The following is a 25,113-nucleotide window of genomic DNA, read 5'->3' as shown; positions in this document are numbered from 1 at the left end:
AAAAAAAGAAAGGGAGGCAAACTGTAAGAGACTCTTAACTCTAGGAAACAAACTGGGGGCTGCTGGAGGGAAGGTGGGTGGGGGGTTGGGCTAAATAGGTGATGGGCATTAAGGAAGGCATGTGATGTATCTCATGAGCCTTGGTATTATAGTCTTATATGCGACTATGAATCACTAAATTCTACCCTTAAGCTAAAAAACAAAACCAAAAACAAAACAGAACACAAAAAAACCAAAATTTTTAAAAACCCAGGGTTAACCCAATCCTAGAACAACCCTGATTTTGTTGCTTAGGTTCTCCAAAGGAACAACCCCCAGTGTCATCTCCACTCTGATGGATGACAGTCTAACGAGGAGTTGGCAAGCTTTTTCTATAAAGGGCCAAAAAGAAAATATTTTAGGCTTTGTGAGCCATATGGTTTCTGCTGCAGCTACTCAGTTCTGCTGTTGTTGTGTGAAAGTAGTCACAGACGATATGTGAACAAACGGGCAGAGCTGTATTCCAACAAAACCTTATTTATGATGACTGAAATTTGAATTTCACATAATGTTTGTATGTCACAAAATATTCTTCTTTTTTTGGTTTTTTAACCCTTTCAAGGTGTAAAAAATCATTCTTACTTTGTGGGCTTGCAGGTGGCAGGCTTGACTTGGCTATAGGGCACAGTCTACTGTCCCCTGGTCTGAATCCTCAGCTTTTACACCTTCTGGAGTTGACTGACTCCAAGAGGTAGGAAAGGGAGGTAAACCCTGACACAGCCAATTTAGGCCTTTCAGGGAGCTAGCATCTCTGCAAGCAGGACCTGTGGCTATAGGTAACGTGATTCCACCCCATAAACGAGATAATGTACAGATCCATGTAATGCATTACATTCATCACATTCATCATGAAAAGCTCTGTCTGTTACAATACTGCGATAGACAGCTCAAGACAGCAGGCATTTCTTCCTTGAGAACTATCCTCAGAACTGAACCACAGGCTTTTGAAAAAGCCAGAGTGCTGGGAAATCTCCATCCACTGAAGATGGGGTTGATTTTTAGAAACAGCCAAAAAACGAAACAAAACCCAGACCAAACAAAACACACAAAGAAACCTAGCTCCAATCAACCAACAATAACAATGGCACAGTTACTAGTACCCTTACAGAACCAGGATGGGAACTCTGTGGGGGAGGGGGACGTGGCGGAGTTAAATAAGGCCATTTCTGTTCAAAACCATGCATGATTATAAGATGATGCATCAGCGTTGTTTGGCCAACACGCTCAGCCAGTTAAAAACAATTTTTTTGGAATTTTTTGGTCAATATTTCAAAGCCAAGAGATTTTACATAAAAAGTCAAGAGTTTTCACTTCAAAAAAAATCAAAAGATCAGGCACACTGAGCTCTTGCTTTTGTACAGGAACAACCAGGGAGAGCACGCCCTCCACCCTTTTAGAAAGAGAGCAAACTTCAGGGTGGCAGAGTCTCCACCATGCCCTACTACCCCCCAGTCCAGGGGCAGCACCCATGTAACTTTGTGGTTATAGCCTTTTCACTCACAATTAGAGTAACACAATCACATGGTTCCAAAGTCAACAAATACACAAAGCCACACAGTGAGAGGCTCAATCCCATCTCATGCCCACCCACCCTAAGTAAAGCACTTTTGTTAATATCTTCACTTATTTTCCCACTTCTTCCTTACATGAGGTAATACAATATATATATTTTTTCTGTCTTGCTTTCTTCCCTTAGAATATATCCTAAGGATTATTCCAATAACAGGACACAGAGAATTTCCTCATTCTCATTTTACAGCTACCTCTCCCACTGAGTGCACAGGTTGGCTTATTAAAATAATTCCGGGGTGCCTGGGTGGCTCAGTGGGTTAAAGCCTCTGCCTTCAGCTTGGGACATGATTCCAGGGTCCTGGGATTGAGCCCCACATAGGGCTCTCTGCTCAGCAGGGAGCTGCTTCCTCCTCTCTGTCTGCCTGCCTCTCTGCCTACTTGTGATCTCTGTCTGTCAAATAAATAAATAAAATCTTTTTTAAAAAAGATTAAAAAAAATAATAAAATGAAATAATTTCATATGGATGGGCACAGGTTGTGAATAGTCTTTGGCTTTTACCAAAATTCTACAGTGAATATGTGCATATGTCATTTCATAGGTGATAAAGTCTGTCATGCAGGATAAATTCCCACAACTGAGACTGCTGGGTCACAGCGTAAATGTGTTTATAATATTTTTAGGTACTGCCAAATTGCCTTGCCCATGGGTTGTACAATTTTGTGGTCCAGACAGCAATGCAAAAGCGTGTCAACTTCCCTTCCACTTCCCCGGGAAAATGTGTGGTTAAACTTTTGTAGTTTTGTTAGACAGGTAAAAATTATGTTTCAAGACAAGGTGCAATTTGCATTTTAAAACCAAGACATCTTTTCTCACATGTTTACCTAGAGACATTTGTATTTCTTTTATTGAGAACTATGCTCCATTTTCCTATTGGATCCCTATTTCTGCTGATTTTCTTATTAAATTCTTGGTTTTTTCTTATAAACTTATAGGAATTGTATATATATATCTCCCCACCCCATGTGTGTGTGTGTGTATATATATATATATATATGTATGATTAGCCCTGCATCTATGATATGAGGTGCAAATATTTTTTTTCCAGTTTGTCCTTTATCTTTTGCCTATGTTTGTGAGGTATATGTTTGTTTTTGTTGTTGTTTGCCATACAGATGTTTTGTTGTTCTTGTGTGTGCTTTTCAAGCTGTAGTTAAATTTATTCACTCTTTGCTTCTGGCTTTTGATTTGTTGGAAAGAAAGATTTGCCCCATTCCAACATTAAAAATGCATTTACCCATATTTCCTCCAGTAGTTTCGGGGTTTCGTTTTTTAAAAACGTAAATCTTCAACCCATTTGGAGCTTGTTATGACACACATTGTGAGGAGTAAGATCTTTTTCCTACTGGGGGCTTGACCCTAGATTTTGGACAGGATGACGAGGCTTCCAGAACATCAATAAGCATAAGACCTGGAAAATGGGATGAGAGAGCAGCTGATGGGAGAAGCGAGATGGGAGTGGTGTGAGGTAGGATGGGGACTAGACGGGAGCCCCCTCACCTGCGGGAGCTCCTGGCAGATGGCTTCCCATCATTGGTCTAGCTCAGTGGTACCCAGGACCCTTATTACTTTTCTCCAAAGTACCCATTTACTCTGAAGGGTTTAATGTGTTTGGTTGTATGAAACTAACTGTTCTAAGTAATGACTATTTATGTTGCCCTTCTAACAACCAGTTTCTGGGCAGAATGTGCTAACCGGAATTTCCATGGGGTGGCTCAGAAGCCGCTGTGCTCAGGTCATGATCCAGGGTCCTGGGAAGTTTCGGGCTCTCTGCTGCTGAGTTTCCCTCTCTCTCTCTCTCTCTCTGCCTGCCTCTCCATCTACTTGTGATTTCTCTCTGTCAAATAAATAAATAAAATCTTTAAAAAAAAAAAAAAAAAAAGATACTCCATGCTGAGTTGATATACTTTGAGCCAAAAGCACAGAATTCTGGAGTGTCAGATAGCTTGAGGAAGCTCATCTTAGATAAATGAGCCATTTGGAAGACTTTTTTATTTTTTATTTTTTAAAGATTTTATTTATTTATCAGACAGAGAGCGAGCACAGGCAGACAGAATGGCAGGCAGAGGCAGAGGGAGAAGCAGGCTCCCTGCCGAGCAAGGAGCCCGATGCGGGACTCGATCCCAGGACGCTGGAATCATTACCTGAGCTGAAGGCAGCCGCTCAACCAACTGAGCCACCCAGGTTCCCTGGAAGACTTTTTTAAATGCTGACATTAGTCTGCTGACATTAGCTTATTTCTTGGTTTCTCCGTCTTTAAAGACATGGAACCACAGTGAGGGGACCTCTGATCTCATCCTCATTCAGAATCTACTGGTGCTGTATAACAGGGTGGGGGAAGATGTGACTTCAACCATAAGGAGTGTGCACACTGATTTCCATACTGTATACTAAACAGTTCTTTTTTTTTTTTTTTTAAGATTCTGTATGTATTTATTTGAAGATTTTATTTATCTTTGAGAGAGAGAGTGCACACAAGCAGGGGCAGAGGGAGAAGAAGAGGGAGAAGCAGACTCCCTGCTGAGCAGGGAGCCTGACATAGGACTTGATCCCAGGACCCTGGGATCATGCTCTGAACCAAAGGCAGATGCTTAGCTGAATTAGGCACCCAGGCAGCCCTGAAAGTACCCTTTAAAACATTGTTTCCTCATGTGAATAATTCTATATTCTGAGGAAAAAAAACAGGGAGTAAAAATGAGAAAAATGTGCCAAGATGAATGATGCTAGAATAAAGTAAAGGGCTTTCAGCAATAAAATGGGTACCTCTGCTTGAAGCAGATAGAGGCCTCAAAGAGACATGGTGAGAGCAAGATGCTCAATGTTGTTCACTGTCAGCAGGAAGGCCTGTCAATGTCCAGGCATGCCAGACTGCACCTCTAACCGTGAACTCAGAATTTCTGGTAGTGGGATCTAGGGATCAGTCATTTTGAAAGCTCCCTATGTGATTTCAGTGTGCAACCACCACTCTTGAACCATGCTGTTCAAAGTGAGGTCCTCAAAACAGCAACATTGGTTTCAGTGGGAGCTTATGAGAAATGCAGAATCTCAAGCTGGAAATTAGGCCTTCTGATTCAGAAACTGCATTTGAACAAGATTGTCAAGGTATTCACCTCCTGCTTATTACAGTAGAGAAGTAGTGACCTAGAGCTTTCTAGGATGGCACCTGGAATCACCTGTATCTAACTCACCGAGGGGCTGGGAAGGTGGGAGAATGGGGAGTCGCATACTTACTAAGGAAGACAATTCTGGAGATGATCATTTTATAAGTTCGAGGGTGGGACCATGGAATCTGTGCTTCAGTGTGTTTCCAGGTGACCCCCTTCCCTACTGCTTGAGAACTTGAGAACAACCAGCATGAAGACAGCTACTCTCTCCCAACGGGCATGGAAATTCCCTTAAAGCATACCCATTACAATGGGGGATGAGCTGGTGATAACCTATGAATGCCTCTCAGCCCAACAAATCTGATGTTTCTGCTCTCTGACCTCTAACAGAGCAGGTGGTGATAGTTAAATCTAGCTCTCAGATTGAGACAGAAATGGATCTCTGTTCTCTTGAGTTAGTAACTGAATAAGCTTTAATACGCAAGCTTCTACCTTAAAATCAGGATTAAAAATATAAAATGTTGATGCTCAGATGCATCCTTCTTGAAGGGTTTCAAAAAAATCCTCAAAATGCATGGTAGTGAGTCAAGAGAAAGAGTTAATTCCCTGAAAGGAGATTTCTTCACTTTACAGAGGTCTTTTTTTTTTTTTTTTTTTTTTTTTTTGCCTGGGGGCACCTGGGTGGCTCAGTCGTTAAGCGTCTGCCTTCATCTCAGGTCATGATCCAGGGTTCCTGGGATCAAGCCCTGCATCGGGCTCCCTGCTTGGTGGGGAGCCTGTTTCTCCCTCTCCTGTTCCCCCTTGCTTGTGTTCCCTCTCTCGCTGTGTCTCTCTTTGTCAAAAAAAAAAATCAGACATCTAATTAATTTTTTTTTTTTTTTTTTGGCTTGGGCCTAGATTTTTAAATGATAACACGGATGAAAAAAAAAAAAAATGAAGCCAGGAATGGAAAATTTGATCTCTCTCAAAAGATGTATTTGCAGTATCTAGTACTTCCATCATGTGGTTGTAAAAGCATTTCAACTTGTATGAGATACTTAACAAAAAGCTTTTCCTGATGCAGAAGCTTTAAATGAGTTTATCTTCAAATCCCTAGGATTCCCAAGTATCGCTCACACTTGACTTGGGGTGCCAGAACTGAAATCTTTGTAGTTGTAAAATGAAATAAGACAAGTGCAGTCGTAATGGATAATGTAACAGAATTGGGAAAGGCCATGTGATCTAAATGTAATCATTAGATAATTATTGAGTTAAAAATCAGCAAAAGCAAAGAAACTTCAAACTGGAAAAAAAAAAAGATTTTTGAGGTTTTGCTTTAAAGACATTAAGAGCAGAGTTTCTTAAACCTTTTAGGAGGAGTGCAAATCTAATGAAAATCTAATGAAAAGCCATGGACTGTACCCAGATGCACGGCCCCTAAGTGCACACTGGTAATTTCTGGAGTTTTATAGACCTGCTGGAGCCCACATGAGAATCTCAGCTTTCACAGAGGATTTTAAGAAAATTTCTCCATTTTGATCTCTCCCATTTGGAATCGCTTTAGACCCAAGAGCAACTTTCTCAGCACCAAGTTTCCAGGTGACTGGTAAAATAGGGCTGATTGTTTTCCCTTCAACCAATCAATCTCATGAGGCTGGTCCGAGGCCAGGTGAAAAGCCAGACCACTCGCTGAAGCCAGGTAAAGAACCCTTTTATTGAAGATGTCTGTGCTCCCAGAAATGTCTTCCCTGTGCTCTCAGGGGGGGCTCCAGCGTGTCTCACAGGCAAAGTCCAGGGCCGCTGTGGCTCCCTTCACCTCAGATGGTGAAAACTTTAATCCAGAGTTAGGAAGGAAAGCAGTCTCTCTTAAACTCTGCCTCCACCCCGTGTTTACCTGCAGACCCAAAGATGTCAGAGGTGGAAGACAGCCCTTCACGCCCTCCCCCATTTAACAGAGGAGAAAACGGAAGGGCTAAGTTGCCTGCCAGGGTGACCTCCCCAGCCGGGCTCACGCCCAGGACCCTCCCTCTAGCCAGGGGAGCGAGCTCAGGGCGTTCGGGCCTCTCTCCCCACATTGCCCACCACCCGCCCCGGCGGAGGCGCCGCGCGGAGCCGAGCCCCCGCCTACCGGCACCATGGAGTAGGTCATCATCATCAGCATGTCGTGGCTCTCGGCGCGGATGTGTGGTGCGGGCTCCCCTCTGTGGCTGCGCTTGTTGCGCGCGGCGCTGGCGGGGTCCGGGGGTGGCGCGGGCGCCCTGCGCCGCGTGCGACTCAGCTCAGCCAGGAAGGAGCGCACCGCGCTGTCCTCGCGCTGCTCCCGGCCGCGCTGAGCCTCCAGCGCCCGCACGGCCGCGCTCAGCCCACGCCACTGACACAGCGCGAACACGGTGCCCGCAGCATTGAGCGCCGACAGCAGCGCCACCGCCGCCAGCGCGCCCCGCAGCCCCCAGCCGGAGCCCCCGCGGCCTCGCTCCGCGCCCCTGGCCATGCTCTGCGCACTTCGGGCCGGGCAGGGCTCGCCGCCTCCCACCGGGCAGCCTATATACGCCGCGGGCAAGCCGTGGGCTGGTGGCAGCGCCGTGAGTCACGCTGCCCTTTGCCCGGGCTGGCGGGGCGGGTTGGGGACAGTAGTGGTGGCGCCTGAGCAACCCGGAGGGACAGGCGGGAGAGAGGTGGGAGAGGAGCAAGTGGAGATGGCCGGCGCGGGGGAGAGGTGGGCCGGGCTCTTGCTCCTGGTGCCTGGCCAAGAAAACAGGCAAACCCAGGTCTCCCTCCCTTTCTCACTGCCCTGCCTGTGGGCATTGTTGTGGCCCAGGCCCGCAGAATGAGGGTCAGACTGAGGGGGAGAGCAGGAATTCTTAAGGCGCTAGAAGTCACTGAATTCCACTCCCTTCTCCCCACACGCTGACCTCTCTGGAGAAAAGGGTCAGCGTGCCCAGATGCCAAGATATATGCCCACTGTCCCTAGATTTGCTGCTGGGCAGGGACCCAGGCTGCCCATCACGTGGCCACTGAGCCCCATGAGATCTTTCGGAGGAAGGGGATGGAGAGAGACAAGGAGACAGTTGGCATTGGAGGATTAAAAAGCCACCCATCAGAAAGAGAAAAGCCTTGCTCTGAGAAGGAGTCCTCTGTGAAGGAGATTTCTAGGATGTGACAGGCCAAGAACTCTGACATGAGATCCGTATCTGGGAGACAGCAGGGTGAGGAGAAAAAAAAACTCCAGGGTGGAAATCAGGAGACCTGATTCTAACCCCATTCTGCTACTACTCAGCTGAAGGGCTTTGCGCATGCCCCAAGACCACTCTGAATAGATTCTGAGGTGCTTTCTGGCTGAAGAGGTGGGACCCTGGCTAGGCTCTTTCTGGACCTTACTTAGCCTGCCTTGCTTGAGGGGACAGTTGCCTCAAGCCTCCTAGTTACCCCTTCCTTTTCATGTCAGCTCACATGCCTATACCTCAAGGATCACTATCCTTGAAGTGCGGAGTCATGGCTCAACCTCCTCAGAGGACCTCTCCACCCCATTTCTCACCTTTCCCCAAATGGCTCTGCCTCCCTGCAGCCCCAGACCCTATAGGATACCCTAGTGGTGTTGGAAGACCCCAATCAGAAGCCAAGATTTCTGTTTCCACAGCCCATTATTTCAAAGGAGGAGGTGGACCCCTGCCATCAGCTAGCTGAAGCTGTCACAGTTCTGTATCAAGGTCTGGATTCCCGAGTTTTTATTGGGACATTGACAAACTTTGCATATTCTTAGGAGAGCATCCGGGATGAGGAGGACTTAGGAAAGCATGAAGTTCCAAGTGGTTCATGAAGGACCTCAACTACAGGGACAAGATGTCTAGGAGGGAACCGGGGTGATACAGACAAATCCGTCCAGTTTCTCCAAACTCAAACATACTGTGATCTATTTGAAGAATGCCATGTATCCTTATCTCATCCAGGCTTAGGATGCCAGGCTTAAACCAGTGGATAGAAGCCACAGAAAGAGTTGGGAATCAGGTTCAGTAAGATCTTCATTTAATTCACTAAAAGTTAATGAACTGTGTGTCAGGCATAGTGATGGGCATTGGAAGTAAAGAAATGAACGAGGCAAGCAGCTTGCAGTGTGAGCAGTTGGAGTCCCACAGAACCTGCTGAGCTTCTCTTTATCCTAATGTTCATTATAGTTACTACGGCCTGACTGTGTCCATGAGGAAGGGCACCACCAACAATAACAAAGTATATAGCTTCTGAGGTTAGGGGCCACATATTGTTTGACCTTGTCTCCCCCAACACCAGGCACAGTCTTCGGCTTAAAATTGCCGTTCAATAATTCCCTTTTGAATGAGTGAATGAACAAATGGCTGTATAGTGAACGTATGTCTGTGTAAGACGATGTGTGCCTAGTGGTAGTAAGCCTAGTGGTAGTGGCACAAGTAGAGCACAAAACTCTACTTGTGCCACCGAACTGGAGCGACTTTCCTTGGAAGGCTGCCTGTTCCCTGGGGAGAGTAACCGCAGCCTACCCTACATGCCTTCAACCCCTCTGGTTCGGAGCCCATAGTCAGTAGGGCAGTGGTGTTCCAGTTCTATTTGGAACCAGCCAGGCTTTATCTGATGAGCCCACGTGAAGATGCTACCCTTCTTGGGATGTAGGGCTCGAAAAGTTTGTGGCATGGACTTTGGGCCGGCTGGGTGGAGTGCTTGGGTACTGCACTCAGAGAGAGCAGAGGGGCAGAAAGAGCAAAGGGAAGACAAGATTCCTCCTCCACTCACCACTTCTTCCAGTTCCTTCTTCAAGTCTTTCTGTGTAGGAATATAATATTTTATTGGAAAGGAGAAGGGTAGGGCAAGTTCTTATGGCCTACCAGGCAGGTGTCTTCACTCATCCCTCCCCCCAAGATGGCTGTGTCCAAGCAACTGGCCTTTCTCTGTTCTCTTTCCCCTTTCTTCTCTGTCTTCTCTCCACATCCTCACTCCACCAGCTCCATGCACTGACACTTCTTCTCTGTCCTATCTTAGAGTTGTGCCCGTTTAAGGCCTAGCTCAGAACCCTGTCCCTCATCAAGCCTTGCCTTCCTGAATCCTGGAAGCCTCAGGGACTCGGAGCCTAGAAGCATGGACTTTGGAATCAGAACGAAGCTTGAAACTGCTTTTGATGTTTACAACCTTGGGTATGTTACTCAGCTTTTCTAAGGAGAAGGTAATCATATCCATCTCATAGCTTGTGAAGATTTAATGAGAATACACATTTAGAGCACTTGGCATACAGTAAACACTCAGTGGACATTAGTGCTATTGCCTATGAGCTTGCTGACACCCTTGCTGTGCTTTGGCCTGTTTACCAACATCTTAGTTCTTCTAGATCTTACTTCTTTTGTTGGGTTATAGTATGCTTAAGAAGGAGACCTCTCTTTACTGTGACACAGGAGGGGCTTATGCCAAATAAGAATATCAGATTAATAAATTAATTAGCTAATCACCTTTATTTTTATTTTTATTTTTTTTAAAGATTTTATTTATTTATTTGACAGAGATCACAAGTAGGCAGAGAGGCAGGCAGAGAGAGAGAGGGAGCAGAGCAGCAGGGAGCTCGGGGCTCGATCCCAGCTGAGCAGGGAGAGCCCCCAGGCGCCATGCGGAGGCTCGAACATAGTGGCTTTGAGATTGGCCCATCTCTCGCTTCCTTTTTTTTTTTTTTTTTTTTTTTTTTTTTTTTTTTATTATTTATTTTATTTGGGATCACAAGTGACCTGAGCCGAAGGCAGAGGCTTTGAAGAGCCCGACTGATCCCAGGACCACCCGAAGGCAGGCGAGCCACCCAGGCGCCACTATCTTTTTTTTTTTTTTTTTTTTATGTTTTCTGAGGAATAGAACTTTTCAATGTATGGTAAGCTTGGCCTCTTTTCTGAACATAGTGGCTTTGAGATTGGCTGTCTGGAACCTTTCCATCTCTCGCTTCCTAAGCCTCCCATGACTCCTTTAGGGGTAGATACATCTGTGTAGACTGCCCTACCTAATGTTTCTCAGGATGGGCTGGTACTTTTCCTAATAAGTAATTTAAAAAAAAAATTTCGCTATTAATATGGCCTATTTTGTTGACACAGAGGTTCAAGATACAGTGGGGACACAGGGAGATATCTGACTTTCCTTTTCTGGAGACCAAAAAAGCCAAGAACATTCTGAGCTATCTTTACAATGAGAAGGAGCTTTTCCATTAAAAGACAGATGCTTCATTTTCAAAGGTTAAATAGAATGGTCCTTAAAAAATGATTCCAGCTAGTAAACTTTAGGGCCCTGGAGAAAAATACCCAATTCAAGAATATACTCTAACTCTAAGTCCACAGCATTTCCTCATGACGATGAAGTGAATAATTTTCATTTACTCTCAGGCCTGATCTTGGGGATTGTCATCCTCTGTGATGACGTTGGCAGGTATGCTGTGACTCCTGATGGTGCTAGATGCTGCCTCCCCACCCCACCCTTCCTCCTTGCCAGGGATTAGGGGGAAAATCTCTGTAACAGGTGCCACCAAAATATATCTTTTGCCCAACCGCGTTGGGTTTTTAGCTCAACATTTCTACGTTTTAACCCCATGAACTTCAAGCTTCACAAACAAAAAGAGTCAGAAATTTCTTTTCTTCATTCACTCACTCATTCATTTATCCATTTATTTAACAAATTAGGTGCTTACTATTTGTCAGGAACTGTGCTAGGAACTAGAAATAGGACGGAGAGAAAAACCAGACACTCTTCCTGTCTTCCTGAAGGCCGTGGTCTAAGTGGGGAGAAGGAATGAGTCAAGTAATTGTGTGAGGGTATAATTCTAAATGCGACAATGAGATAGAAGATCTGAAGGAAAGGAGTGCTATTCTGTGAGATCTAATCACTGAGAAACCTGTCTTAGATGTGGAGTGTGGGGTCAGGGAAGGTCTCCCTGAAGAAGTGATTGTGGTTGAGCTGGAATCTGAAGATTAGCAGTAGTTAGCTAGGTGTGAGTGGGAGAGTTGTAGTCAGAGGGGACAGTACATGTGAGATCCTACGGCAGGAAGTACCATCGTTTATTTGAGGAACCATAAGAAGTCCCATGTGGCTATAGGAGAAAGACCATAGGGAGCAAAGAGGAAAGGGGAATGAAGTGAGGCTGGAGACTGAGTTAGGGGCCAGATTCTGTAGGTGAGAACTTGTAGGACTGGGGTCTTTATTGTAGGAGAAATGGGGCGTTAGTTAAGAGTTTTAAGTGTATGTGTTGGGGTGAGAGGTTGGGTTGGTAAATGACGGATTTTCATTTTCAAAGATTATCTTTTATTGGTAGGATTTGCAGTGGCTTCTGTCACTAAAGAAATCATCTCTGACCTCCACCAGGCTAAATCTCAGCCTTCAAACCCATCTTTCCAAATGAAATGAGAAGACATTTAGTTCTAGAAAATGCCATTTTCTCTTTCATAGCACATTAAAAAGTAGTTGAAAAATAGAACCATGACTAACATTTAGATAATTTGGCTAGTCATGACATTAGGTGGAGTTTTTGTATGATACCTAGCAGGTATTTACATTTTTTGAGAAGCCAGCCTTTGGTACCTCAAGGTGAGATCAACAAATCAAGCCATCTCTAGAATTGAGAGGAAGAATAGAAGATGTTGCTTCCCCTACAAGATTTTGCTCTAAGTTGGGGAAGTAACAACAGCTTTCCACCTGCCATAGGTGCAGTATCTGAGAGTTACCCAAGCATTGTTAGACACGGAGCTGTCCGAGGTTATACAGTAGTGTTATTTCAAATTCTCCCTCTACCCTTTCTGTGCTTCATTTCCTTTGTTTGTGATAAACACGCCCCACCCCACCCCACCCCACCCATCCTGCCCTCCCAGTGCATCATAGCCAATTATCACAGATGGGGTTCCCTGGAACAGATGCTGAGATGGAATTTGGGGTGCAAGATGTTTATTAGGGATCAGTATCTATGAAGGAAATAGAAGAAGCTGGATTAGATAGAGGGAGAAGTCCAACTCAGTGCAGTCTTGCAAAGCCTTGGCCAACACTTTGTGGATCTGTGAGTTGAGTATTGTCCATTAGAGTGTCCCTTGTCAGGCCAGAATGGGCTTGGCTTTCACACCAGTCTTACCAGTCACAGGGCAGCTGTGGGCTGCTTCAGGAAGAGTGTGACCTTGGGCCAGTTGGTTCTCAAATCAGAGGCATACCCTGCCCTCACTCTCTGCCCCTGGGCAGCAAGTCCTTCCTTGAAAGGGAAAGTGGGGCACATCTCCACGTCTACCATATCAACCACCTGCTTAGTGTCAAAGACAGGTCTGCAGTTCCAATGTTAGTGAACTTGAAGTTGTAATCCTTCTTTTTCACCTAGAGTTATGGCTGTTCAGTAAATAAAAAAGTGATTGTTTTCAGAAAAATGAAAATAGGAAGAAAAGCTCAACTAGTAGCTTTAAAATGGCTGGATCCATGGAAGTAACTTAATACTGTAAAGCCCCACTTATGAAACTTGAACCACTGTTTTTGAAAGGACAAAACAAAACTTTACTTTACATGTGTAGGGCACTTCAGTTTTCAAAGTACTTTCTCATGTCATTTGAGCCCCATAATCGGCTTGTGAAGTGAGCAGGGCAGGTCTTAGAACCATTTCACAGATGAGAAAGCAAGACTCACGAAGGTTAAGTGACTTGCTCAAGATCATACTGTTGCAACCTCACCAGTATTCATGGAAAGTGGGAACTTTCTTGACCCAAATCTTGGGCCAGTCAGGAATGCTCATGTTGCTGGACAGGAAGTGGAAAAATAGGGCAGGGAAAGGATTCAAACTGATGAAATGGAAAAGGGCTTAGAGCGGCACTTGGCTCCACGACTTCAAAACAAAGGCGGGGTAAGTCTGATTGCTAGAATATATAAACAATGCAAGAGAAAGCAAGCCAGTCCCCAGTTTAGCATTTTATGGAGGGCTCAGGGAGAGCAGTGATGTCAGAACGATTTCCTGGAGACCAAGTAGGGGAACGGTCCTCCCTGCATCTCAGAGATGAATATGGAACCTGAATGAAGGTGAATTGGGGGCTTGAGAAACCAAGACTTTTCCTCCTTGGGGTCAGAAGGCAGTGACTGCAAAAAGCAAAAGTAGATATGCCTCACCTCTCCAAAGTCTAAGTGAAAGGGACCAAAAGGGATTCCTGCCAATACCGAGTCTGGAGAGATGGCACTCCACCTGCAGAACCAGGGGACTGGAGGACTATCCTCAGCCAGGGGGAATGCAGGTCAGACTACAGACCCTGAACCCAGATGACGTTCTTCTTCTTTTTAAGAGATGTGCATAACTGTGATAATAGGCTAGATCTCTCCTACCTTTCCTTCCTTTCCTTTCTCTCCTGCCTTCCTTCTTTTGGTTTACAGTGTCCCAAAGTTATTAGGAATGAATTACTCTTGTATGTCATTTTACTTGGTCTCTTTAAAAAAAAAAAAAAAAGTTTTATTATGGTAAGAATACTTACATGAGACCTACCCTCTTAACAAATTTTTAGGGTGCCTGGGTGGCTCAGTCTGTTAAGTGTCTGCCTTCAGCCAGGTCATGCTCCCAGGGTCCTGGGATGGAGCCCCACAGCAGGCTCCCTGCTCAGTGGGCTTTTCCCTCCCCCTTTTCTGCTCCCCCTGCTTGTGCTCTCTCACTCTGTTAAGTAAATAAAAATCTTTAGAAAAGTTTTGTTATATGATACAGTATTGTTGACTATAGGTCTAATATTGTACTATAGATTTCTAAAACTTAACTCATCTTGCTTAACTAAAGCATGTCCTTTGATTAGTAACTCCCCATTTCCCCCTTAACCCTATTCCCTGACAGTCACTAATTCTGGTCTTTCCGTCTACAAATTTGACTATTTTAGATACCTCATATTAGTGAAATCATGTAGTATTTATCTTTCTGTGACTTTCCTACTTCCCTTAGCATAATGCCCTCAAAGCTCATCCATATTGTCGCATATTGAAGAATTTCTTTTTTAAGGTTGAATAATATCCTATGGTATGCATGTGCCACATTGTCTTTCTCCAGCCATCAATGGATATTTAAGTTGTTTCCACATTTTGGCTATTGTGAAGAGTGACGCTAACACCAGAATGCAGATATCTCTTCAGGATCCTGATTTCAATTCTTTTGGATAAATACCCAGAGTGGGATTGCTGGATCATATGATAGTTCTATTTTAATTTTTTGAGGAATTTTCATACTGTTTTCCATAGCAGCTGCACCAATTTACAGTTCCATCAACAGTGTCCAGTTTCTCTGCATCTTCAAAAACACTTGTCTTTTTTTTTTTTTTTTCTTGACAATGGCCATCTTGACAAGTGTGAGGGTAATATCTCAGTGGTTTTGACTTGCATTTCCCTGATGATTAGTGATGTTGAGGTTTTTTTCATATATCTATTGGGCCATTTGTATGTCTTCTTTCAGAAAATACCTACTCAAGTTCTTAGCTGATTTTTTAATTGGGTCATTAGGGGGTTTGTTTGTTGTTGGTACTGAGTTGTAAGGGGTTCCTTATATATTTTGGAGATTAGCCCCTTTTCAGATACATGGTTTGAAAATACTTTCCCCATTTCATATGTTGCCTTTTCACTCTGTTGACTCTTTCTTTCTTTCTTTCTTTCTTTTTTTTTTTTTTTTTTTAGATTTTATTTATTTATTTGACAGGCAGAGATTACAAGTTGGCAGAGAGAGAGAGGAGGAAGCAGGCTCCCCGCCAAGCAGAGAGCCCGATGCGGGGTTCGATCCCAAGACCCTGGGATCATGACCTGAGCCGAAGACAGAGGCTTTAACCCACTGAGCCAACCAGGTGCCCCTGTTGACTGTTTCTTTTGCTGTGAAGAAGCTTTGTAGTTTGATGTAGTCTCACTTGTCTATTTTTTCCCCACTTCTCTGTTTTTGCTTTTGCTGCCTGTGCTTTTGTGTCAGATCCATGAAATTATTACCATGAAGTTTTTCACTGTTTCTTCCAGGAGTTTTGCAGTTTCATATCTTACATTTAAGTCTGTAAGGCATTTTGAGTTGATTATTGTGTCTGGCATAAGATAGGAATCCAGCTTCATTGTTCTGCATATTTACATCCAGTTTTCTCAGCACTGTATGTTGAAGAGATCATCATTTTCCCATTTTGTATTCTTGATAAACTTGTCAAAACATCAGTTGATCATATATGCATGGTTTTATTTCTGGGTGCTCTCTTTTGTTCCATTTGCCTATATGACTTTCTTTATGCCAGCACCATGCTGTTTTGATTGTTCTAGCTTTGTAATGTATGTTGAAATCAGGAAATATGATGACTCTTGCTTTGTTCTTCTTTCTTAAGGTTGATTTGGTTATTCATGGTCATTTGTTGTTCCATATGCATTTTAGAATTTTTTTTGCCTTTCTGTAAAAACTATCATTGGGATTTTGAGATTGTTTGGAAGCTGTAGGTAACTTTGTATAGTATGGACATTTTCAACAATATTGTCTTCAAATCCATGACCTTGAAATGTCTTTCTGTGTTTGTATTTTCTTCTATTTCTTTTATCAGTGTTTTGTAGATTCCAGTATAGAATAGTTCAGTTTATTCCTAAGTACTTTATTCTTTTTGGCACTATCATAAATGGGATTGTTTTATTATTTCTTTTTCAGAAAGTTTGCTGTTAGTATACAGAAATGCAACTGATTTTCACATGTTGATTTTGTATCTTGCAACTTTAATGAGTTATTTTATTATTCTAACGGGTTTTCATGTAGTCTTTAGTATTTTTTATATAAATAAACTCATGTTGTCTACAAACAAGCATGGTAATACTTCCTCCTTTCTGATGTAGATGACTTATATTTATTTTTCTTACCTATTTGCTCTAGCTAGTACTTCCAATACCATATTGAATAGAAGTAGTGAAAGTGAGCATCCTTGCCTTGCTCTTGATCATAAAGGAAAAGCTTTTAGTTCTTCACCATTGAGTCTGATATTAGCTGTGGGCTTTTCATATATGGCCTTTATTATATTGAGTAATTTCCTTCTATTCCTAATTTGGTGATAGTTTTTATCATGAAATGGTGTTGAATTTTGTCAAAACCGTTTTTGCATCTGGATACAATCATGTGATTTTTACCTTTTATTCTGTTAATATGATGTATCCCATTAATTTATTTTCATATGCTGAAATATGAAATTTCATATTTGCATCCTTGTATCCCAGAGATTAAATTCTACTTGGTTTTGGTGTATGATCTTTTAAATATGCTATTAGATTAAATTTGCTAGTATTTCACTGAAGGTTTTTGCATCTATATTCATCAGGGATGCTGTTTCCTTTTTCTGTACGCAGTGTCTTTGCTTTTGGTATGAGGGTTATGATGGCCTCATAAAACGAGTGTGGAAGTATTCCTTTCTTTCCAATCTTTTGTAACAGATGAGGATTGGCATTAATTCTTTAAATATTTGGTAGAATTCACCAGTAAAGCCATCTGATCCTCAGCTTTTGTTTATTAAGGGGTGTTTAATTACTGATTCAACCTGCATGCTAGTTATAGGTCTGTTTAGATTTCTTGTATCTTTCTTGTTCTGTCTTGGTAGCTTGTATGTTTCTAGGAATGTATCCATTTCTTCTAGGTTACCCAATTTGTTGTGGTATGATTGTTTATAGTAGGCTGTTATGATCCTTTATATTTCTGTGGCATCAGTGGTAATGTTTCCTTTTTCATTACTGATTTTATTTATTAAAATAATAAATTTATAATAAATATATATAAGTATATAAATATATTTTAGAAATAAGTATAATTTAAATATATACTATATAAAATATAATATATTTTAAAATATAAAAATTAATTATAATTAATAATAAATTATTTAAAAGACATTTATAATATCAAAATATAAAGAGATAAATAAATTATATTTATATCATATACTTATATATTATATAATTTATAATAAATTTATCTCTTTTCTCCTTAGTCTAAGGGTTAATCAATTTTGTTTATCTTTTTTAAAAAAAGAAAGACTCTTATTTATTTATTTATTTATTTTTATTTTAAAAGATTTTACTTATTTATTTGACAGACAGAGATCACAAGTAGGCAGAGAGGCAGGCAGAGAGAGAGAGGAGGAAGGAGGCTCCCTGCTGAGCAGAGAGCCTGATGCGAGGCTCGATCCCAGGAACCTGGGATCATGACCTGAGCCGAAGGCAGAGGCTTTAACCCGCTGAGCCACCCAGGCGCCCCTTATTTTCATTTTTTAATTATTAATTTCCTATCCTCTCTTTCATTGATTTCCCCCCAATCTTTGTTATTTCCTCCTTTTTCCAAATTTTTGGCTTAGTTTGTTCTTTTTCTAGCTCCTTGAGGTGTAAAGTTAGATTGTTTGAGATCTTTATTATTTTTTATTCCTTCTTTTTAATCTCAATAAATTTCCCTTTTAGAACTGCTTTTGCTATATCCCATAAATCTTGATATGTCATGGTTTTGTTGTTGTTTGTTTGACCTGAGGTATTTTCTAATTTCCTTTTGATTTCTTCTTTTAACTAATTTTTGTTCAGGAGTATGTTGTTTAATTTCCACATATCTGTGAGTTTCTCAGTATTGATTTCTAGATTCATTTCCGAAAAGGTATGTGGTATGATTTCAGTCTTCTTAAATTTGTTATGACTTGTTTTGTCACCTAACATGTGATCTATCCTAGAGAAAAGTCCATGTGTATTTGAGAAGAATGTGTGTTTCTCTGCTCTTGGTTAGAATATTTTGAGTATGAGGGGTACCTGGGTGACTCAGTGGGTTAAACCTCTGCCTTCGGCTCAGTCATGATCCCAGGGTCCTGGGATTGAGCCCCGCATCGGGCTCTCTGCTCAGCGAGCCTGTTTCGCCCTCTCTCTCTGCCTGCCTCTTTGCCTACTTGTGATCTCTGTGTGTGAAATAAATAAAAAATCTTAAAAAAAAAAAAAAAAAGAATGTTTTCTATATGCCTCTTAGGTCCATTTGATCTACAGTGTTGTTCAAATCCCGTGTCTCCTTATTTGTATTCTGTCTGAATGTTCTATCCATTATTAAAAGTGAAGTATGGAAGTCTCCTACTATTATTGTATTGCTATATTATTTCTTCCTCTGGTTCTGTCAATGTTTGCTTTATATATTGTGGTGCTCTGATATTGGGTGCATATATATTTATAATTGTTATACCTTCCTAGTAAATTGACCCTTTTATCTTTATTTGTCTCTTTTTTGTCTCTGTGATAGTTTCCTACTTCATTTTTATATGTTTATTTTGTGTGGTATATCTATAGCCACCTCTGCTCTCTCTAGGTTACCATATATATGGACTATCTTTTTCCATCTTCACTTTTAGCCCGTGTGTGTCCTTAAATCTAAATTGAGTTACTTGTAGATAGCATATTGTTGGGTCTTGTTTTCTTATCTATCCTGCCACTCCATCACTCTATCTCTTTTGATTGGGGAATTTAATCCATTTATATTTATTTATTTATTTGTTTGTTTTTAAGATTTTATTTATTTGACAGACAGAGATCACAAGTAGGCAGAGAGGCAGGCAGAGAGAGAGGGGGAAGTATGCTCCCCACTGAGCAGAGAGCCCGGGTGTGGGGCTCAATCCCAGGTTCCTGGAATCATGACCTGAGCTGAAGGCAGATGCTTCACTGAGCCACACAGGTGCCCCAAGTCCATTTACATCTAAATTATTTGTACATTTAAGTTATTATTGCCGTTTGTTATTTTTTGTTGATCTTCTAATTTTGTTGTCTGTCTTCCTCTTGCTATCTTATTTTGTGTTTTGTTGATTTTTTGGTACTGATATTTTTTAAATTTTTTCCTTTTTTGTGTGTAACTTGTATAGATATTCTTGGTGTTAATGGTTACTTCGGGGCTTACATAAAATATCTCATAGTTAAAAGCCTATTTTAAGCTCATTAAAGTAGTCTATTTTAAGCTGTTTAATCACATATAAAAACTACACTATAACTTCTCACATATTTTGTTGTTGTATGACAACATAATATCTATTCATATTGTTTCTCTTTTAACATATTTTAGATAGTTATTTTTAGTATTTTTGTTTTTTTAATACTAGAATTAAAACTATTTTAACTACTACCATTATAGTAACACAGTATTCTGTATCTGTGTATATATTCATCTTTACCAATACATTTTATACTTTCTTATGCTATCTTTAGTATTTCTTGTAAGGAGGTCTAACGGTGATGAACTCCCTTTACCTTTTGTTTGTCTAGAAAGTTTTTATCTCTCCTTCATTTTTGAAAGGCAGTTTTGCCAGGTACAGTACACTTGGTTGGCAGTTTTCTCCTTTGAGCATTTGGGATTTATCCTACCATTCCCTTCTGGCCTGCACGATTTCTGCTGAGAAATTGCTGATAGTCTTATGATGGTTCCCTTGTATAAGGCAATTTGCTTCTCTCTTGCTGTTTTTAAAATTCTCTTTTTGTCTTTGAATTGACAGTTTGAGTATAATGTATTTCAGTGTGAAATTTTCTTGTTTCACATTTTTGGGTAGGTTTTGGTCTTCTTGGATTTGGATGTCTATTTCCTTACACGGAGTTGAGGAGAAATATTCAGCCATTATTTCTTTGAATAAGCTTTTTGGTCCTTTCTTTCTCTTTTCTCCTTCTGGAATTCCTACAGTGTATATGTTGGCCTGTTTGGCCAACTTATTTCATAAGTCCCTTATGCTTTCTACACTCCTTCATTTTTTTTTTCCTTTTTTGTGCCTCTGAATGAATTATTTTCAATGACTTATCCTTTAATTCACTGATTCTTTCTTCTGTTGCTCTAGTCTGTTATTGAACCACCTCTAGTGAATTTTTAATTTTAGCTATTGTGTTCTTCAGATTCAGATTCCTATTTGGGACTTTTAAAATATTTTCTATTTCTTTATTGAGATTATTACTTCCTTCATGTTCTCTTAACCTCAAGTGCACCTTTATGTCAGTTATTTTGAATTCTCTGTTAGGTATATCATATACATCTATTTCATTACGGTTGTTTTATTAAGATTTATTGTGTACCTTTATGATATCTTTATCTGATTCTTCATTTTCCTGGACTCTGTGTTGGTGTCTGCATATTAGACAAAACAGCCACCTCTCATAGTTTTCACTGACTGGCTGTGTACAGGAGAAGACCCCCCATCAATTGGGCTGGCCAGAAATTCTAGGAGCTTTTCAATATTTTGTGTTAAACCAACCCACTTTCTATACAGCTACTAGATGTCTGGAGTATCCTGGATTCTATCTGGGACAAGTGAGATTGAAGCCAGTTCCCTAGATGGGACCCAGAAAAGTTGGATCACTGGGTACTCTGTCCAACTTTTCCTTTCCTAGGCACAAGCGGGAAACCTCTATCTATCTATCTATCTATCTCTCCATCCATTCATCTATATCTATCTATCTCTGCTTGCTCTGTGCTGAACCAGGAAAGGGTAGTATGATGACTTCCAACCCAAATCTTGATTCTGTGCTCACTAGCCCTCAGGCAGATAGACTATGTCAGGTCACATTGGCACTCCAAGACAGGCAAGTCAGAACTAGTCCTTTGGGAAACTCCCAGAAAAGTGATGTTGGAAGCCTGGACCAATTCTTTACCTCACCAGGGAGAAGCAGGCAGCTGTGCTTTTGCCTGCTTGCTCTGTGCTGTGCAAAGGGGAGGCGTCATGGAGTCCAAGTCACTGTCTCTGTTCTCCCCTGGGTGGCTAGACTGTGTTGGACCCATAAAAGTGCCAAGCTTGGCAAGACAGAAGCCAGTTCTTGGGGAGCCTTTTTGGAAAAGGGGGGCCACTAGATGCATGAATCAACTCTTTCCTCCCCTGTGAAATCCTGGGACCGGGACCTGGCAAGTCTCTTCCTGATCATATGGTACTGCGCTAAGTGTAGGAATTCTGGCAAAATTGTGTCCTGAATTTCCCTCCTGGCTTCAATGAACCTGGTTTCATGTTTGCCTGAGGCACAAAAGCCTTTCAATTAATTTCTGAATTTCTCACAAAAGGAATTTGTCTATGAATTGCTGCTAAATCAATGTATTTATGGAGAATGAAGGTCTTCCTACTGTGCTATCTTGCTCATGTCAATTTGAGATAACTTCTTGAATGGGACCTGTGTTGCTTTCTTAAAGCTGTGCATGTAAGCACCTACTCTCCAAACTGCCCCTTCTTCTGTGATCAGAAGAAGGCCCCAGCATCTGGGTACCAGTAGCTATTCTGGCAAAGAGACTCAGCTGATTGAGAAGAAGGGAAATTATATAGGTGTACTATGTTCTACCTCGACTGTCAAGACTGGGCAATGTGAGAAAACTGGAGGATGAGAGCCATCCTCCTGGCATCTTGACTGGGTGAGTACTGCCCATCACTTGTGGGTCTGCTCCATCTTAAAGCACCTCAGTGACGGGCACTGAGCCCTGAGAACAGACAAAAGAAACTACTATAATACCTAAGGAGCCCAGCAATACTCTTAGGAAAGAAGCTTGCATAAAGGACAATAATAACCTTTTAAAATAGTAAGAACATTAGGATGTAAAGATTTTTGTAGAGTACAAAAAACTTTCTGAAGCCAAAAGATAAGATCTGCACACAAGTTAAGTAGATGGAAAAGAGAGAGAGAGAATATTTCAGTAGTAGAAAATAAATTCCCTAAGCTAAAAAAAGGCCCAAGACTGCTGATTAGAAGGTTTTGGCAAGTTCTGGACAAAGACAAGTGAGTCAGCTTGGTAAATTCCTGAAGTATAAGGATAAAAAGAAATGTTACAATCATCCAGAAAGAAAGTACAAGTTACTGACAAAGGAAAAAGGATCATGGGGAAATCAACTTTCTCTTCAATGCTTGAAACAGTATTGTGGTGAATCATGTGAAGATCACTGAGAAAAAAATAGTGCATACCAAGAATCCTGTAGCAAGACATTGTTCCCCTGTCAGAGTGAAAGAAATATATTTGAGGATATGCAAAGATTCAAAGGATGTGTCACCCACATCTTCCATCAGACAAAAAAGATATTAATAAAAGACCTAACCAAACAATAATTGAATCTGTATAAAGGCGTCAAGATGGATGGAGGATAAAAAGAAAAAAAAATAGTGATGAGAAAGAACCTTTACAATATATAACTAGTTACATTTGTATGGATAATAATAGACTGTTTAAGGATGTGTAATAGAAGTACTCAAAATAGAAGAGACATATTTCAAGGGAAATGTTAATAATAGCCTGGAACTGAAAGTACTAAAGGAGAAAGAGGGGAAGGAAAACTTTCCCACACGTCTCATGTTGGTGTGAGAGTGGGAAGTGAAAGCACTCTAAAGGATTCATCCTTCAGGGGAGGAAGGACAGCAGGAGAAGAGAGTTTAGGGGAAATAGTTGGAGTCTTCATGCAATGGAATAAAAACATGGGTCTGACTATAAGTCACAAAAAGGAGAAGAAAGCTGATATTATGGAAAAAGTAGAGATCCCAGATTAACAAGGAAAATAAAAAAGTTGAGTAACAACTAATTCGTACAAGGAAATGGGGGGGGGGGGGAAATAATAAATAAAATAGAAGAAACAAGTCACCGATGACTTGTTTGCTGAATGCAGTGCATAATATTCAGTATGAAGGTCAACCTCACTTTACCTCTCTGCAACCTTTGGTGGTTTTCCTCACTCCCTCCTTCTTGGTGTTCCTTCCTGGCCTGGCTTCCACCTTATTTTCTCTTAGGTTTCCTTCTACTTTTCTGACAATTCCTTCTTAGCCTCCTTTAGCTGTTCTTTAACCCCTCTTCACCTTGATTGCTAGGGTTTCCCAGGATTTCGCCCTGTTTTCTCTCTATACAGACTCTCCCTTGGTGATTTAGCTCACTTCCAAAGCTGCTGACCATCACTTACCATGGGTGACTCCCAAACTCTATCTGCAGCCCAGGACTATCTCCTGAATTATGGACCCACAGGGCCAACTACTAATGGAGGGAATCCATTTGGAGACCCACAGGGACCTCAAACTCAACATGTCCTGTATTCCCAAAGAATAAAACAAAACAAAAACCCTTATGAAGTCAACAGAAGAAAGTACCTTATCACTTTTTTAATTGCTTTATTAGTTATAGCAAGATTTTTTCATGTTTTACTGATCAGTTATGTGTGTGTATATGCAAATCCTTTCTCTACTTGATATTCTGCATACCCCTTCCTTCCTCCCTGACTTGTGCCTTAATTTTGGTCCCCATCACACCTCCACCAAATTACTGCAACACTTTCCTGAGTGTTGCTCCTGCTCTTGGTCTGCTAGTTTATGCAACCAGACTCTTTTCTTCAGTCTGAGTGATACATTTATTATACAAATCTGATCGGCCACTCTCCTGCTTAAAATATTTCAGTGGCTTCTTATTGCCTTTTGAGTGAAAACCAAGCAGCCTATCATGACCCACACAGGGCATCCCACAATCCAACTCCTGCCTGCTCTCTCTAGCCTAGTTCTCCTCACTCCACACCTGTACCTTATATCCTTTCTTCTACCTTGGCTTAAGGTGATTATGGAGGTTGACAGAATGAATTGGCAATGTGGAGACCTAGGAGATCTGACGTTGTGGTACCAGTCTGAATGCTAGCAGCCTTGAGACTCAGAAAGAGCCCATGTTTCAGTCTGAGTCGGAAGGCAGGAGAAAGCTGATGTCCCAGTTTAAGGCAGTCTAAGGAATTCTCTTACTCTCTTACTCTAAGAGGGTCAGCCTTTTTGTTCTATTCAGATCTTCAACTAATTGGGTGAGGACCACCCACATTAGAGGGTGCAATCTCCTTTACTCAGTCTATAAATTTAAATGTTAATCCCATCCAAAAACACACTCACAGAAATACTCGAGAATAATGTTTGACCAAATATCTGGGCACCCTATAGCTGATAGGTTGACACGTAAAATTTCTTTAAAGATTTTATGTATTAGAGAGAGACAGAGAGAGCACTAGTGGGGGGAGGGACAGAGGGAGAAGAGGGACAAGCAGACTCCCCACTGAGTAGGGGAGCCTGATGCAAGGCTCTAATCTCAGGATACCAAGATCATGACCTGAGCAGAAGTCAGACCCCAAATGATTGAGCCAGCTGGTGCCCCATCACATTAAATTAACCACTTCAGGAGGCAACAGGGTGAGCAGGTGATCCTTACCTCCAGCTGTTAGAGAAGACACATACCTTATCTCTCTCTCACACACACACACACACACACACACACACACACACACCCCCTTGCCCTCTAATCTAGGCTTCCCAGAAAGGATAATTTCACTCCTTAAGAGGAATTTTGGGATTTTATGGAAGCATTTGTCATAATCACAGTTTGTTCCAATGATTGGGGGGGGGTGCTGTCACTGGATGGGGTGTCAGATGTTCTGCCATGATCAGGACAGTCTATACCACAAGGTACTGTCAACATACTTTCAA

General features: G+C 41.6%; 1 protein-coding gene across 1 annotated transcript in view; it reads right to left on the bottom strand.

Moving 5' to 3' along the window:
• GLDN (gliomedin) overlaps positions 1 to 7,378 on the bottom strand; it is a 69,537-nt gene extending 62,159 nt beyond the window's left edge. Inside the window, exon 1 of the mRNA XM_004755435.3 lies at positions 6,821 to 7,378. Within this exon, the coding sequence (XP_004755492.1) occupies positions 6,821 to 7,183 (363 nt within the window). The 5' untranslated portion in view covers positions 7,184 to 7,378. The remainder of the gene's footprint in view (positions 1 to 6,820) is intronic.
• Positions 7,379 to 25,113: the final 17,735 nt, after the last annotated feature.

The sequence above is a fragment of the Mustela putorius genome, unplaced genomic scaffold, assembly GCF_011764305.1.
Source record: "Mustela putorius furo isolate JIRA1106 unplaced genomic scaffold, ASM1176430v1.1 tig00003898_pilon_pilon_pilon, whole genome shotgun sequence".
Lineage (NCBI taxonomy): Eukaryota > Metazoa > Chordata > Mammalia > Carnivora > Mustelidae > Mustela > Mustela putorius.
This window is presented reverse-complemented; position numbering and strand designations above follow the sequence as displayed.